General features: G+C 40.1%; 1 protein-coding gene across 7 annotated transcripts in view; it reads left to right on the top strand.

Annotated features, from left to right (window-relative positions):
• The first annotated feature begins 279 nt into the window (after positions 1 to 279).
• Positions 280 to 14,211, top strand: part of Lcorl (ligand dependent nuclear receptor corepressor like) — a 161,165-nt gene continuing 147,233 nt past the window's right edge. For 5 of the 7 annotated variants that reach the window (XM_005366002.3, XM_026788652.1, XM_026788651.1 and 2 more), the window contains exon 1: positions 280 to 504. In XM_005366002.3, coding sequence (XP_005366059.1) covers positions 351 to 504 — 154 coding nt within the window. In that variant the 5' untranslated portion in view covers positions 280 to 350. Of the gene's footprint in view, positions 505 to 1,461; positions 1,513 to 14,211 lie in introns of those variants that run through there. The other 2 variants (XM_026788654.1, XM_026788655.1) reach the window with 2 other exon arrangements.

Below are 14,211 nucleotides of genomic sequence, written 5' to 3'. Positions count from 1 at the left end.
TCCTGGCTGGCTTCGGGGTTTCTCGCTCCCGCTCAGGGTTTTCGCGGCCGGCGGGAGCGGTATGGCTCGCCTGAGTAAACTCCGGCGGGAGGAGGGGAAGGGAGTGGATAGGGAAGGGGGCGGGGTCAGCGGAAGCGGCAGGTTGCTTCCTTCTCTCCGCGCTCCCTCCCCGCCTCTCCCTGAGGGAGCGGTGGGAGGGGGGAGGGGGAGGGCACAGGGAAGGTAGTGACACGTGTCAATCAACCCCCCTCCGGGGGGCGCGCGCTCCGGGGCTCGCGCCGAGGGCTCGCGCCCCTGCCTCGTGCCTGCGCCGCTCGTATGTAAATGAGGGCGCGTGACGCGGGACGCAGATGGACAAGGGAAGAGAGAGAATGGCCGCTGCCGCCGCTGCTGCCGCCGCCGCCGCCGCTGCCGCTCAGTGCCGGAGCCCTCGGTGCGCGGCGGAGAGGAGAGGATTCCGGCGGGAACTCGACTCTTGGCGCCACCGCCTCATGCACTGTGTAGGTAAGAGAGACACGGGCCGGGCCGGGCTCGGCGCCGCGGTGCGGCTGCCCGAGGAGTTTGTGGCAGAGGGGTGTAGTTGGAGCTCCGGTTCGGGTCAGTTCAATGGGGAGCAATGGGAGCGGCGGCGGCGGCGCGGCGGCCCCGGCGGCGCCTTTTGTCTCGGGGCTCCCTGCCCGGCGCGGTCCGCGCCCGGCCGCCCGCCTGCCCGCCTCCGGGCTCCCGAGGAACTGTTAGTTCGGACCCCTCTCCTCCGAGCTCCCCGCGAAAGCAGCCCGCCCCGGCTCGCGCTGCCCAGAAACTCCGCGGCGTCTGTCTTGCCACCCGCCCGTCCCCCCTGTCACCGCGGCTCTCCGCCGGGGCGAAGGGGACCCAGAGGCGGCGGGCTGGTCCGCGCCCCCCGCCGGACGCACACACACCCCCTTCTTGCCGCCGGGGGGCTGGACGGGCAGAAGCTGCCGAGTTCCCGGGACACCCGACCTGGGGGTTGCGGGGCGCTCACGGGGCGGGGGCCGCCGAGGGCCGAGGGTCGATGGGGGCGGCGCCCGAGGGGCGGGGGGGCGGCCGCCTCTGCCCTCTCGCGCGCGGCCTCGGATCTGTGTGTACCCCTTTAAGAAGGAGCCGCTCGAGCGCTGACGGTTGGGATTTGAAGTTCTTCCTCCCTCTTTGGAAGTCTGGACGGATGGGGGGTGTTGCTATGACGACGGCACCCTCCCCGTGCCGCGCCCCCTCTCCCCTTTTCCTTGAGGACGCCCCGACGACTCTGGTCCTCTTTCGCTGTCATGTGATGGACGCGCATCGCCCTCCCCACCTCCCATTCCCGTGTTAATGCCATTCAGTTTTCCGATTCGGTGGGGTCTGACTGGTTTTTTGCTTCAAACTTCCGCGCTCCGGGCTGTCATTCAGCGTGCCGCTCTGGGTAGCGGGAAGTCCTGGGACTCCCTACCTCGTTGCGGTCCCCGCTTTTCCCCACCCCGAGTGAGACGTGTCCCCTCAGCTGTTACCCAGCAGGTTGGTTCAGTGCAGTAGAGGGGCTAACCCGGGTCGAGGGGGCTGCTGGGCGTGTGCCCCGGCAGGGGTCACAGGGTAGCATTTGAGGGGACGAGGTGGGAATGGAGGCTGCTCGGTGTTAGGAGTAGCGTCGGTGTCTTTTCTGCTGAGAAAAGTGTCAGTATTGGGAGTTGAGGAGTAGGTTCAGTTCCTAGGAAGACAACTCTCTTACCTTGTTTTCATCTGTTCTTGCGCCACCTCGCGCCCTGTCCCCCTACCCCACCCCTTAGCTCGAGCCTTCAGGACTGTCTGTCGTCTTGTTTTCACTAGTGAAAAAGATCATAATAGATTAAGCCAGAGGCAATTTCAGTGCCGTACAGAGTAGGATGTATATAGGGAAAGAGAGGGGGAGAGACTGATTTAGGAACATTTCGGTGATGTTTAAGCAGTTTACTGTTTTGTATCACCTCTATAGAATTTTGGTGTGATCTGTGACAAAGTTATGGGGGGAAGTAGTTGCAAAAACTAAACAAAGACCAACACCTCATACTGAATGTGTTGATACTTTTTTGTACTTCGTGAGTGCAAAGTGGACCGGTTTTGACAGTTTCTCATGCGAGTATCTGTTCGGTTGAAAATCCGACTAGAAATTGTCGACTTCATTCCCGTGGAGTCCAACAACTAGCACTGACAGCATTGCACTCCTAGCTCACTGCTTTACTGTGTTAAGTTTTGATAAGGCACACAGTGATTTAAAGGTGACCATGGCCAAGTTTTGTTTTACAGAATGTGAGGATGTTTTTCTCAGCTTGTGGCTTTGATTACATTTAAGTATGGTTTTGAATCACAACGATGCATGTACTTTTGAAAGTCAAATTTTAATTGAGACAAATTAATTTAACGGGAAGTGAAGTTAGTTTTTTTGAATACCTTATATGTAATCTGTATTATTACCCTTTCAATGATATACACAATTATGTATATATCATATACCACATGTGAAAATATTGTTTTCCTGGGCAACAGCCATCCTTTGAGAATTGTTTCACACAGCCCCAGTTCTTTGTCGAGAGACCTACTGAGATCCATCCCATATATTGCTTTGTCACTGTTATTTTTAAGTAGCAAAACTCTTCTAAATAGGATGCGCACCTGTTGGTTGGGTTTATTTTTTATTTTTTTATATTTTTTGGTGTCGTGTTTAATTGTGTGAATAGGTGTTAAATTTCATTATTTTTGATGTGTACTTTGCAGAAAAAAAAAACGTTTCCTGTCCTTTATATGTATGAGTGTGAGATATATACAGGTATAGATGTGTAAATGTGTACATTTCTTTATTGAGTGGTCCGTGCTCTTATTGCTTGAAATACTTTTTTGTCAAATATTCTCTTGGCTTTTGAGAAAACCAGTCATTCAAAAGTCTGGGTTTTCAGTGAGAGTTGGAAATCCTAAGTATCTTCAGGTTGTACAACTTATTAATATTGAATCTATAATGAAGTTTCTTGAAATTTCTCTTCTTCGCTTAACTACTTAAACAAATATGATTCATCTTTTGACATTATATTTGAAAATTTTGAGAAGAAAATTATATTCACTGTTAATAAATGATGATAGTAATTGAGAAGGGAATATGTTTGAATCCATCTAGAAAAATGTTTACTTTCCTTTATAATTATAAAACTCATGTATTTGCCCTAGATTTACTCCTCTGATTCATTCCTAGTTTTGTTTTAGATTGGAGAAGTGTCCTTCAAACCTTGTCTGTTTATAATGGACGTTTGTTTTATAGTTTTCCTATACTAGAGTATGATTTTGAGTATCCTCATGTAACCAATGCTTGCATGCATATTGGATATTGTACTGTTATCCTAGTATTCACAATTATACTGAGCATTAATAGACTGTCACATATTTTATAGAGTATGTTATTAGTATCTACTAATAGAATGACACTCACATAGTCCTTATGGAATAATACTAGTATCTAATGATTCATAAAATTCAAAACAGTTAAGCATAGTATAAAATAAATGTATTAACACAGTTTAAAACATTATTCAGACTTGCAAAGTAATTAGAATATTAATCTGGGACAGGACAGTTTTCTAAACATTTTATTTTGGTACAGTTTACATCTTAAAATCTTAAAGGATAAGAAACTAATATTTACTCTTGCCTGTGTTAGCCAGTTGTTTGCATTTTGTTGTATTGTTATTCTTGTCCTAAATTCACACACACACGCTCACAGAGAGAAAGAGAGAGTGAGAGAACACATTTTGAGAGTAATTTGGAGCCCCAAGCTCTTCAGTGTTCCCCAAACAAAACACTGTCTACATACACTATTACCTACTTTATAGTTCATTTTCAAATTGTATCTGTTTTCTCTATCCATCTCTTGTCTGTCTCCTAGTTCAAGATCCACTCTTAAGATCATGGGATGCATTAATGGTTATCGTGTCTCTAGCCCCTTTTGATTGGGGATACTTGTTCAGTTTTTCTTTGTTTCTTGACCTCGACATAAAAGAGCAACAAGACGACATGGCATTATTTTGTAGGATGTCCCTTAGTTGGAATCTGTTGTTTTTTCATGATTAGTTTGTTGTGCCTTTGGCAGGAGTACTAATAAAAAAATGTTCTATTCTTCCCAGGACATCATATCTTGAATGTCGGTGTGTCTCAGCCATAAGATTTGGTTTTGTTTGCTGTATTTCTTCTTGAAAATTATTTACCATTTTGCAATTAATATGCAACTTATGGGAAATTTCGTTCTGTCAAGAACAGGGTATTGCCATCATCTCATCAGAATCTCGCCGTTGTTTAACGTCTGTCAGTATTCTAGCCTGTTCCTTCTTTTTAAGGATCGATACTCATTCAGTTATACTTTGTATGATTTCATAAATTCTTATTCAAAGATAAAAATATATTACTGCAATTATATTGGCTATCAAATTTTGGCATACTAAATTTAAAGTTTTTCTCTGTGTGTGTGTGTGTGTGTATGTGTGTGTGTGTGTACGCTTGTGCTTCTAAACAAGATAATCCACACCCGGGTATAGTATTAGTTATTTTACCAAAATGACCTCCAACCTTTTTAAAGGAAAAAATGAATTTAGATACCAGAACTAAGCAGCGGATTTTAGGGCTGTTTTAATCCCTATTTCTTTTTTTCAAATATATATATTTTTCTTAAGATCACAAAGTAAAACAAGGAAAAGATTGGCTTAGAAAGATTCTATAAAACACTAGTTTTATAAAAAACTGTTCAAGCTGGATGATGGTGGCACACATCTTTAATCCCAGAACTCAGGGAGCCAGAGGCAGGTGGATCTCTGTGAGTTCGAGGCCAGCCTGATCTAGAGTTCCGGGACATCCAGAGATACACAGAGAAACCCTGTCTCGAACCCCCCCCCCAAAAAAAAAAAACCCAACACTCAACAACAACAAAACCCAGCCCAACCAAAAACTGGTTCAATAATAATTGAGTCGAATATGAAATATTAAATCTTCTGATAACCATATTCAGATACATTTATGTAGTCTATTACCTTTTTATTAAAAACAGTACCTTTTTTACTAATCCATGAAGAAATTGTTAAGGAGTTGGGTTACTATTCATGTTTTAGAATTGGGTGTTTTACATTTGGACTACATTTCAATATGAAATATCTGTTTAACTGCAACACATGGCAAGTGAACCTCATTGGGCAGTTTAGTTTTCTTGATTTCCATGGTATCATTTACCTTAAAAAGAAACTCTCCATAATAAAGAAATATATATTTTACCCAGATCTTTTATTTGATTAGTATAAAACAAACAGATCATTAAAAAAATAAGTTTTAGAGCTAGACTTCTGAGTTGGAACCTAGTGGCACTATTTGTCAATGGACAAGGTTCTCTTTTATTTTTCAGTATCATCAATGATTTGGAGAGAGCTAGGTTACTAGAGAAGAAATTTGTTGATTTGTGTTAGTATGCTTCTTCTGTATAGAAAGCACCAAAATAAATGCTACCTATTATTGTTGGTGATGGTTTTTCTGCTTGGGCTTTATGATTTTTGTCAGTTGGCTTTGGTAGAAATGGTGCTACATAATTTAAAAAAAAAGATTATGGAGCATACTAAAGTAAAAACAAAGAGTCTAAATGATCTGTAATTTCCAGTTTTCTATAGCCTTTTAGAGTGTTATAGAATTTCGAATCATGTAACTTTGTACTAGCTTTCTGTGTGAAGATAGCATTTTTTTTGCCATTCTAAATTCTAAGGAATCTGTGGTAACTGATAGAAGAAATGAGTTTGTAGCTCATTAGAAACTCTTTATTTTTTAATTTTTTTTGCTTTTTTTTTTTTTTTTTTTTTTTTTTTTTTTTTTTTTTTTTTGGTTTTTCGAGACAGGGTTTCTCTGTGGCTTTGGAGCCTGTCCTGGAACTAGCTCTGTAGACCAGGCTGGTCTCGAACTCACAGAGATCCACCTGCCTCTGCCTCCCGAGTGCTGGGATTAAAGGCGTGCACCACCATTGCCCGGCTTTTTTTTTTTTTGCTTTTTAAATAATACTATTCAAAATTTCCACCTCCTCCCCTCCTCCCATTTCCCTCCTACTCCCCCTCACTCACCCCTCCCCCTCCAGTCCTTAGAGAGGGCAGGGTATCCTGCCCTGTGGGAAGTCCAAGGCCCTCCCCTCTCCATCCAGGCCTAGGAATGTGTGTATTCAAACAGACTAGGATCCCAAAAAGCCAGTACATGCAGTAGAATCAAGTCCCAGTGCCATTATCATTGGATTGTCAGCCCCCATTGTCAGCCACATTCAGAGAGTTTAGTTTGATCACATGCTTGTTCAGTCCCAGTCCAGCTGGCCTTGGTGAGCTCCCCTTAGATCAGTCATACCATCTCGGTGGGTGGACGCACCCCTTGCGGTCCTGACTTCCTTGCTCATCTTCTCCCTCTTTCTGCTCTTCAACTGGACATTGGGAGCTTAGTCCAGTGATCCAATGTGGGTCTCTGTCTCTATCTCCATCCATCACCAGATGAAGGTTCTACTATCTTACACCTGTCAGAATGGCTAAAATCAAAAACACCAATGACAACCTATGCTGGAGAGGATGTGGAGTAAGGGGAACACTCATCCATTGCTGGTGGGAATGCAAACTTGTGAAGCCACTTTGGAAATCAGTGTGGCGGTTTCTCAGGAAACTGGGAGTCAACTTACCTCAGGATCCAGAAATTCCACTCTTGGGAATATACCCAAGAGATGCCCAATCATACTACAAAATGTTCATAGCAGCACTATTTGTAATTGCCAGAACCTGGAAACAATCTAGGTGCTCCTCAATGGAAGAATGGATAAAGAAAGTGTGGCACATATACGCATTGGAGTTCTACTCAGCGTTTAAAAAAAATGACATCTTGAATTTTGCATGCAAATGGATGGAAATAGAAAACACTTTACTGAGTGAGATAACCCAGACCCCAAAAGATGAATATGGTATGTACTCACTCATTAGTGGATTCTAGCCATAAACAAAGGACATTGATCCTAGAGAAGCTAAATAATAAGGTGAACCCAAAGAAAAACATATATAGATCCTCCTGGAAATTGGAAGTAGACAAGATCGCCGGGCAAAAGTTGGAAACACATGGGTGGGAGAAAGGGAGAGGGAGAGAGAGAAGAGAGAAGGGAGAAGGAGAGGATTGGGGAGAACTTGGGGGAGCGGGATGGTTGAGATGGAGGAAGGGCGGATATGGGAGCATGGAAGAAGATATCTTAATTAAAGGAGCCATTTTAGGGTTGGGAAGAAACTTGGCTCTAGAGGGGTTCCCAGGTGTCCAAAGGGATGTCCTCAGCTAGGTCCTTGTGCAGTAGAGGAGAGGGTGCCTGAACTGGCCTTGTCTCATTAGAAACTCTTTATCACCAAGTGCAGTGATGCACACATTACCTTTCACACCAGCACTTGGGAAGTGGAACAGGACTGTATAGCAATAACCTATGTTAATAACAAAACACATAATAATAAAACACTGTCACATTAGATCATCTTGAGGTTGTTTTTGTTAGCATGAACTCCATTTTCACTTTCCATTTAGTCAATTTGATACTTCCTTCTGGTTTCTTGCCTGCTCTTCTGTTATCTTACCATGAGTTCTCCCTTGTCATTGTTAGCACCTGAATCATGGGGGAACTTAGAAATCTGTATTGATGGGTTACTGATACGGTTTGAGCAACTGTCAGAAAGTGTTGGCTATACAGCTTGTTTCAAGCACCAGCAAAAATAATATCCATTTATTTTAAGTGATGGCAGTTGGGATACCGTTTAATTGCATACCTTTCATAGTTAAAATCTGTGATGCTGATAAGTAGTTGAATAGGTTAAGACATATATCCAGATTCACTTTTTAAGAAAAGCATCTTGGATAATTTTGTATGCAAAATATTAAATTCTGTGTACTCCTGGATCATTTTATACTTGCAGACTAATGTTCTCCTGTCTTTGAAACCAATGAATGAATGAATTTTGAAATTTTTTTGCAAGTTTTTTTCCATGTCAGGCTGCAGGCAGGTCTTTTTTAAAGATGTATTTGTGTGCATGCACACGTGTATGTGTGTGTCTTCTTCTGTCTGAATTTATTATCTCTATCAGTCTATGCCACATGTGCAAAGGGCCCTCTGCAGCTTGAGGAGGGTGTGGAATCCTGGAGTTACAGGAGATCATGAACTCCTCTGGAAGAGCAATAATTGCTAACCACTGAGTCATCTCTCAGCCTGCAAAATCGTATTCCTTGTACTGACTTGGCAGCACAATGACTAGTTGCTGTATGTGTCCCAATAGTCCTCTGACCTTCATTACTTGCTGTTTAGTTCTGTCTCAGTGCAGTCTTGGGAATGACAACAAAGATGTGTACTTTTTGTTTGGTTTTGTTTGGTTATATAAGTGCTTTTCATTAGTACATCTAGTTTCACAGTTAAAATATCTTTGTGTGGCGTGTGTTTATACCTTTCCTTTTTGATAATACTCTTTACTTGTGATATATAGATGGCCCTTAGAGTGGTTAAACATAAAATTCTCCACTTTATAATATCATAAAAGTGATACTTAGCAGATACCATTTACATTTTGAATTTTGTTTTTTATGACAAGCAATACATAGTATTATGATATTCATGACACGCCAGGTGGTAGCTTGAACCATAGCTTCACATATTCATTGGCATAAACAATTGATACTTTTGCAGTGTGCTTCTATCATAGTATTCAGTAAGTTAAATGAAATATTCTACTCTTTATTATTTTAAAATATGTTTTGAATTTTGATTTTTATAACTGTTGGCAGTTTAACTGTCCTGAGCACATTTAAGTCTAAGCTATGATCCTATAATAAGTCAAAGAGTATCTATTGTATATAGGCTAGCATTTATCACAATATTGAGGCCCCCACATAGCCTTATTACAGTACAGATTTGGCATTAAATCTGTAATCAATGTATCCTTTAAATTTTTTTATTTGTAACATAACCTGGAGAAGAAATTGTAATGGGTCCCATGCAATCGGCTGTTACTACTAGGAATGTAATTAATAAAATATGCTATCTTTGCATTTGAAGAACAGCACATTGTTCTTAGTTAAAGCTAAATAAAATTTTTGTAAGAGGTTTTGTGTTTGCTATAAAATTAAAAAATAAAATGAATTATTTTTTTCTGTATCTTCTTTCCTTTTGTAGTTGGCAATACCTTATCCTACTTACGTTTGCATGTTTGGGTTTTTTTCTTTAATTTGCTGCCAAGTTAGTACTTTCCTTGAAATAGTTCGTGGATTTAGTTTTTCTGATAGTGCAAGCAGTTGGGCAAATTGAGATAAGATTCTGGTTTATATCAGTAGATGAATTACTGATTTTACTTCCTTTTGGTGTAACTTATAACTTAAAACATAGTAAATCATTATTTGAGCAGCTGCTTTGATTTCATAGTTCACAAGACATTTAAGTCTCCCATTTGTCTCTCTTTATCAAGTAAAGCTCCTCACCATATTCAACTATTTAGTCATAGACTATCAGAGTATTTCTTTCATATTGGTTCTTTAGAACAGCCTTCTCTTTTCATCTGATTTTATTTATTACTGATTACATCAAATTCTTTGGTATCTTTGTAACCATATCGTCTTACCTTGGCTCCTTAGTCACCTTTAAAATTTAGCTTCAGCTATGAATAATACCTTGAGACATTTCTCCATTAAGTCAGATTGGCCTTTTCTACTCTAATGGGTGTGTGCAAGATGTGGATATTGGAATAACTTTGTCCATTAATCTTCATTTTACTAAACTATTGACAGACAAGGAACTAAGTCTTAATAAATAGAAAGAGCTATATAGAACACTGATTCTTTTTAGTATTTCTCAGTATAATCTTAGGCAAAATTCATTTTTTGTAGGAAAATTTATGAAACTGAGGTAATGTCATTGCTCATATGTTTACCTTTTTTGGCTTAAGAAAAAGTGTATTGAAGCTTTTGACTTTAAACTGTGATTAAAAATAGGTGTCATTGCTAATGTGGATGAGGGAAGCTCCCAAGGCCTTAACCCTTTCCAGGAAAGAACACACCAGTTGCTTATTCAGTACCAAATGGTTAGCCCTAAACATGCATACAAGTAACATTATAGAGACTGAGCAGGTTGTAGTTATGTATTTAGGAACTCACACATGCACAGCAGCAGCAGCAACAACAACAAAGTAAAAAAGAAGTCATCGATTAGAAAGAGAGCAGGGTAGGAAGTACTTGAGATTTGGAGGGAGGAAAAGGAAGGGGAAATTATGTATTTTATAATCTCAAAAAGTAAAGCATTTCTAAAAAACTAAAAAGTAACTTTTATACTTCTTATCTTTCTGCTCTTTAAACTGAAAGACTTACTTATTGGAAGTACTACTGAGCTGTCAGGCATTCTGAACAAAAGGAAGCTCTCTACCCTAGCAAGAGAGTTGGTCATATGTGGAAAACAACTTCTAAGACACTCTTTTCCAGTAGGGAACAGATATAAAGATGTACTTAGTATTAGTAAATTTTTTCTTTTGAGAAGACAGTAATATATCAAAGAACAGAAGTTTTACCCCTTAAAAATGTGAACTTTTGGGGGGAGTTCTGTTTTATGTGCTATGTAAGAACTGGAAGTTAAAATGCTCACCTTGTACTGTGGGTTTGTAATTAGATTTTGTTTATAAAGACTGAACTATGATTAAGGGTGCTGGGTGTTAGATATGGTATAAACTAATGGAAAGAGAGAAGAAACAATTACTTGAGAGGTATAAAATACACAGGTTTCATAGAATTGAGGAACAACAAGAATTAAGAATCTTTTAACTATAAAAGAATGATTAATAAATATTAGGCTTTGCCAAGTTAGGACAGTAGTCAGGTGGGGAGGTTGAAGCAGCCTTCCTCCCCATCCAGTCATAGATATGCTAGAGAAGCGCAGTGTAGTATGAGCAAGCTACAGGTAGGTTCTGTCTGGATAGTTCATTCCCAAGGGCCATCTGGTCTCTGCTGGAGCTAGTCACCTCTGATGTTGCAATGCAAAGGCAATACCAAAATGAATAAACATGCCTGGGTTTAATAAGGATTTATTTTTGTAAACAAGTGAATTTGGCTTGCCAGCCATAGCTTGCTGACTCTAAAGTTTCAAAGATGCTATATAAACCAACTTATGGAACAGTCTGAGAGGAATAGTGTAAGCAAACACACAAATAGCAACATATCCTGAAAATATTTAGCATGGGATCACTGAGTGTAGGGTGGACATGGAGCAGGAATACAAGTAAGAGTTCTGTTCCTGACTGAGAAGAGATTTGAGCTTTTGAAATTTTTGTTGATAGGTAATAATAAGCATGATCAGATATGTCACTTAATTTTTATTTTGAACATGTATTGTTGGTAAGTTTCAGGCTTTTTGTTTTTGTTTACTTTTTTGTTTATTTTGGTTTTAAGAAACTCAATTGAATCAGCTATTTTATGTCAGCTGGAGAAATGAGTAGTCTACAGTGTACTAATGAAACATTGGATATCCAAAGTACTCTTGGGTGGCATCATTTCCCCCGCTTTTTTTCCTGCATTGAACAATTAAAGACAGAAACCAGATCTTTTTTTTTTTCCCCCATTAAAAAAAAATAGAGTCATAGGGCTTCAGGTGCTTTTCAGGAATGCAGTATACCCCATCTTGTCCGGCTTCAGTTCTCTGGATGACTTTCTCCCAAGGCAGAGGCAGAATTGGGCTTTGTCTGCTCAGTTGCTCAGTGACTCCTAAAATCAACCATTAGAGAAGTCGTGTCTCTCTCTTTTCTTTAATTTATTTATTTATTAAAGATTTCTGCCTCCTCCCCACCACCGCCTCCCATTTCCCTCCCCCTCCCCCGATCAAGTCCCTCTCCCTCATCAGCTCGAAGAGCAATCAGTGTTCCCTGTCCTGTTCAAATCCTACTCCTGAAGCATCCTTTCTGAAAGGTAGAAACCTGGAAGAAGGAGGAAGGTTGTGAAACCTGTAACACTCAGGGTTTGTTTGTTTGTTTGTTTATTGTGTATACTGTGTTCTATTTGCACGTATGCCTGCAAGTCAGAAGGGAACACCAGATCTCATTACAGATGTTGTGAGCCACCATGTGGTTGCTGGGAATTGAACTCAGGACCTCTGGAAGAGCAGTCAGTGCTCTTAACTGCTGAGCCATCTCTCCAGCCCCACACTCAGGTTTTTTAAGACTTTTTTGAAAGATTGTATCTGTAGATAAGTGTACCAGAAACAACTCAAATCTTACTGTATAGAAAGAAAACTTACATGTTCTGGATATTTAAATAATTTTAAATTCTAGTATTCTGAACAGCCTTGTTCTTAAAATTCTTAATAAATAAATGCACTTTCTTTTCTTTATATATTACTATTTAGTTTTAGCTAGGACTATTTAAGATTCTTTAAAAATGCACATTAAGATGAAAAAGGTGTTTTTCTTTCTATATTGTAACTTTCAATTGAATGTTTAAATTTAGAAGAAGTTATCTTTTATTTTTAAGATTATTTTTGCCTTTTAGTTATGTCCTGATGAGTGCAGGTGTCCATAGAAGCCATAAACATCCCCTAAAGCTGGAGTTGCTGATGGTACTAGGAACTGAATTTGGGTCCTGTGGAAGAGCAGTGTGTGCTTTAACTGCTGCGCTGTCTCTCCAGCTCCAGGAGCTCAGTGGTGGAAGCAGGTTCACTTGGCCCTCCACGTCCAATTGTGTGTTCCCATCTATGGATTCAAACATAATATTTGGGGGAAATTTTACCAGTTTGTTTTTTTTTCCTAAATAATATAATGTCTGGGTCTTAAAACCAGTTCTCTAAGGATATTAGAAGATAACTATACTTTGAAAAATAAATTACTGTTTTCTTTAGCTTTGATTGTAGGTGCTAATATAATTTAGTTGCTGGTGATTCCTTTTTTATTTTTATTTTTTGAAAAATGTCATCAGGTATTCTGTGATTACTTTCTCTTTTCCTTCTGAATATTCAGAACTAGAACTATCACACAAGACCAACCAAGAGTAGTGGTTGAGGTGTATTGGCCTGGCTATGTCCTGTAAGAGCCTAAGGGGATGAAGAAGTTAGCCACCTGAGTTAATGGATTTCTGTATTCGCAAACATGCTGTTGCAAGATATTAGAACCTATGTAGAAGTATGGTACCTTTGGAAGAGAGTGGTCAACATAGCAGGATGTTCAAACATCTCAGCAAGGTAAGAAGAGGACATAGACTTGGAGGAGGAGTTAGCCTTCTCTGTATGAGCTTAGGACCCCAGTAAGTAGCAGGAGAACAGGAGGATGTCTGTTAGAAGTATAGCTTGGTGTTGTACTGATGCTCAGGTGGGGAAAGGAAGCATCCATGCAAGGGAAATATCTGAGTGCAAGATTTCAGTTGTGTCACACTAAGATCAGTATATAATCATAACTGTGTCTTTAAGTACAAGGTATTAGAACTGCAGTATAGGAGGTAAGCTGGCATTTTAGTGGAGATATTTTATGGACTGTCAGGCAGGAGCAGGTATACTTGTATAAAGGTTTTACTTGTTAAAAGGGTGCCAGATCTGAGGAATGGAGCCTTAACAGATGAGGAGATTATATATATTGGGCAGGTAGGGGTTAGAATAGTAATACCAAGATGAATGGGAAGACTGTCAGTGCTAGAAAGCGAGTCATGAGAGGTTGATATGTATAAGGAGGCTGATTGAGTAAATAAATATTAAAAAGTAGTGGGAGCTAAATGGTTGTTTTTTGTTGTTGTCATTGTTATTGTATGAGAAGTAAAATACTGAATTGCCGTCTGTAATGTTGGTTTGGAAATGTGGTATTTCAGGAACTCATTCATTAGGTATGGATAAGACAAATACAGAAGTGTGTGTCTATAAACCCACACAAGCATATGCCTTAATATTGGTTGCTGAGAAGATACCTAGAAGCATCAATAGGAAGAACACTGGACAAAAATTTGTTATTGTCAGTATGCTGTGTATTGTTTTTGTATTGGTAGGGATTGTTCATAATTTCCTAATTTTAGTGGTTGTTTTCATAACTACATTTTTGCCAAGAAAATTGAAGGATTTATTTATGTACAGAATTTAATTATGAAAAGCATTTTAGTATTCCAGAGAGAATTGTTTTATTTGATCTCATATAACATTGGAAAACATATACATTTTATAATCTTTGTTAACAA

Source organism: Microtus ochrogaster, unplaced genomic scaffold (genome assembly GCF_000317375.1).
Source record: "Microtus ochrogaster isolate Prairie Vole_2 unplaced genomic scaffold, MicOch1.0 UNK5, whole genome shotgun sequence".
In the NCBI taxonomy this organism is placed as follows: Eukaryota; Metazoa; Chordata; class Mammalia; order Rodentia; family Cricetidae; genus Microtus; species Microtus ochrogaster.
This window is presented reverse-complemented; position numbering and strand designations above follow the sequence as displayed.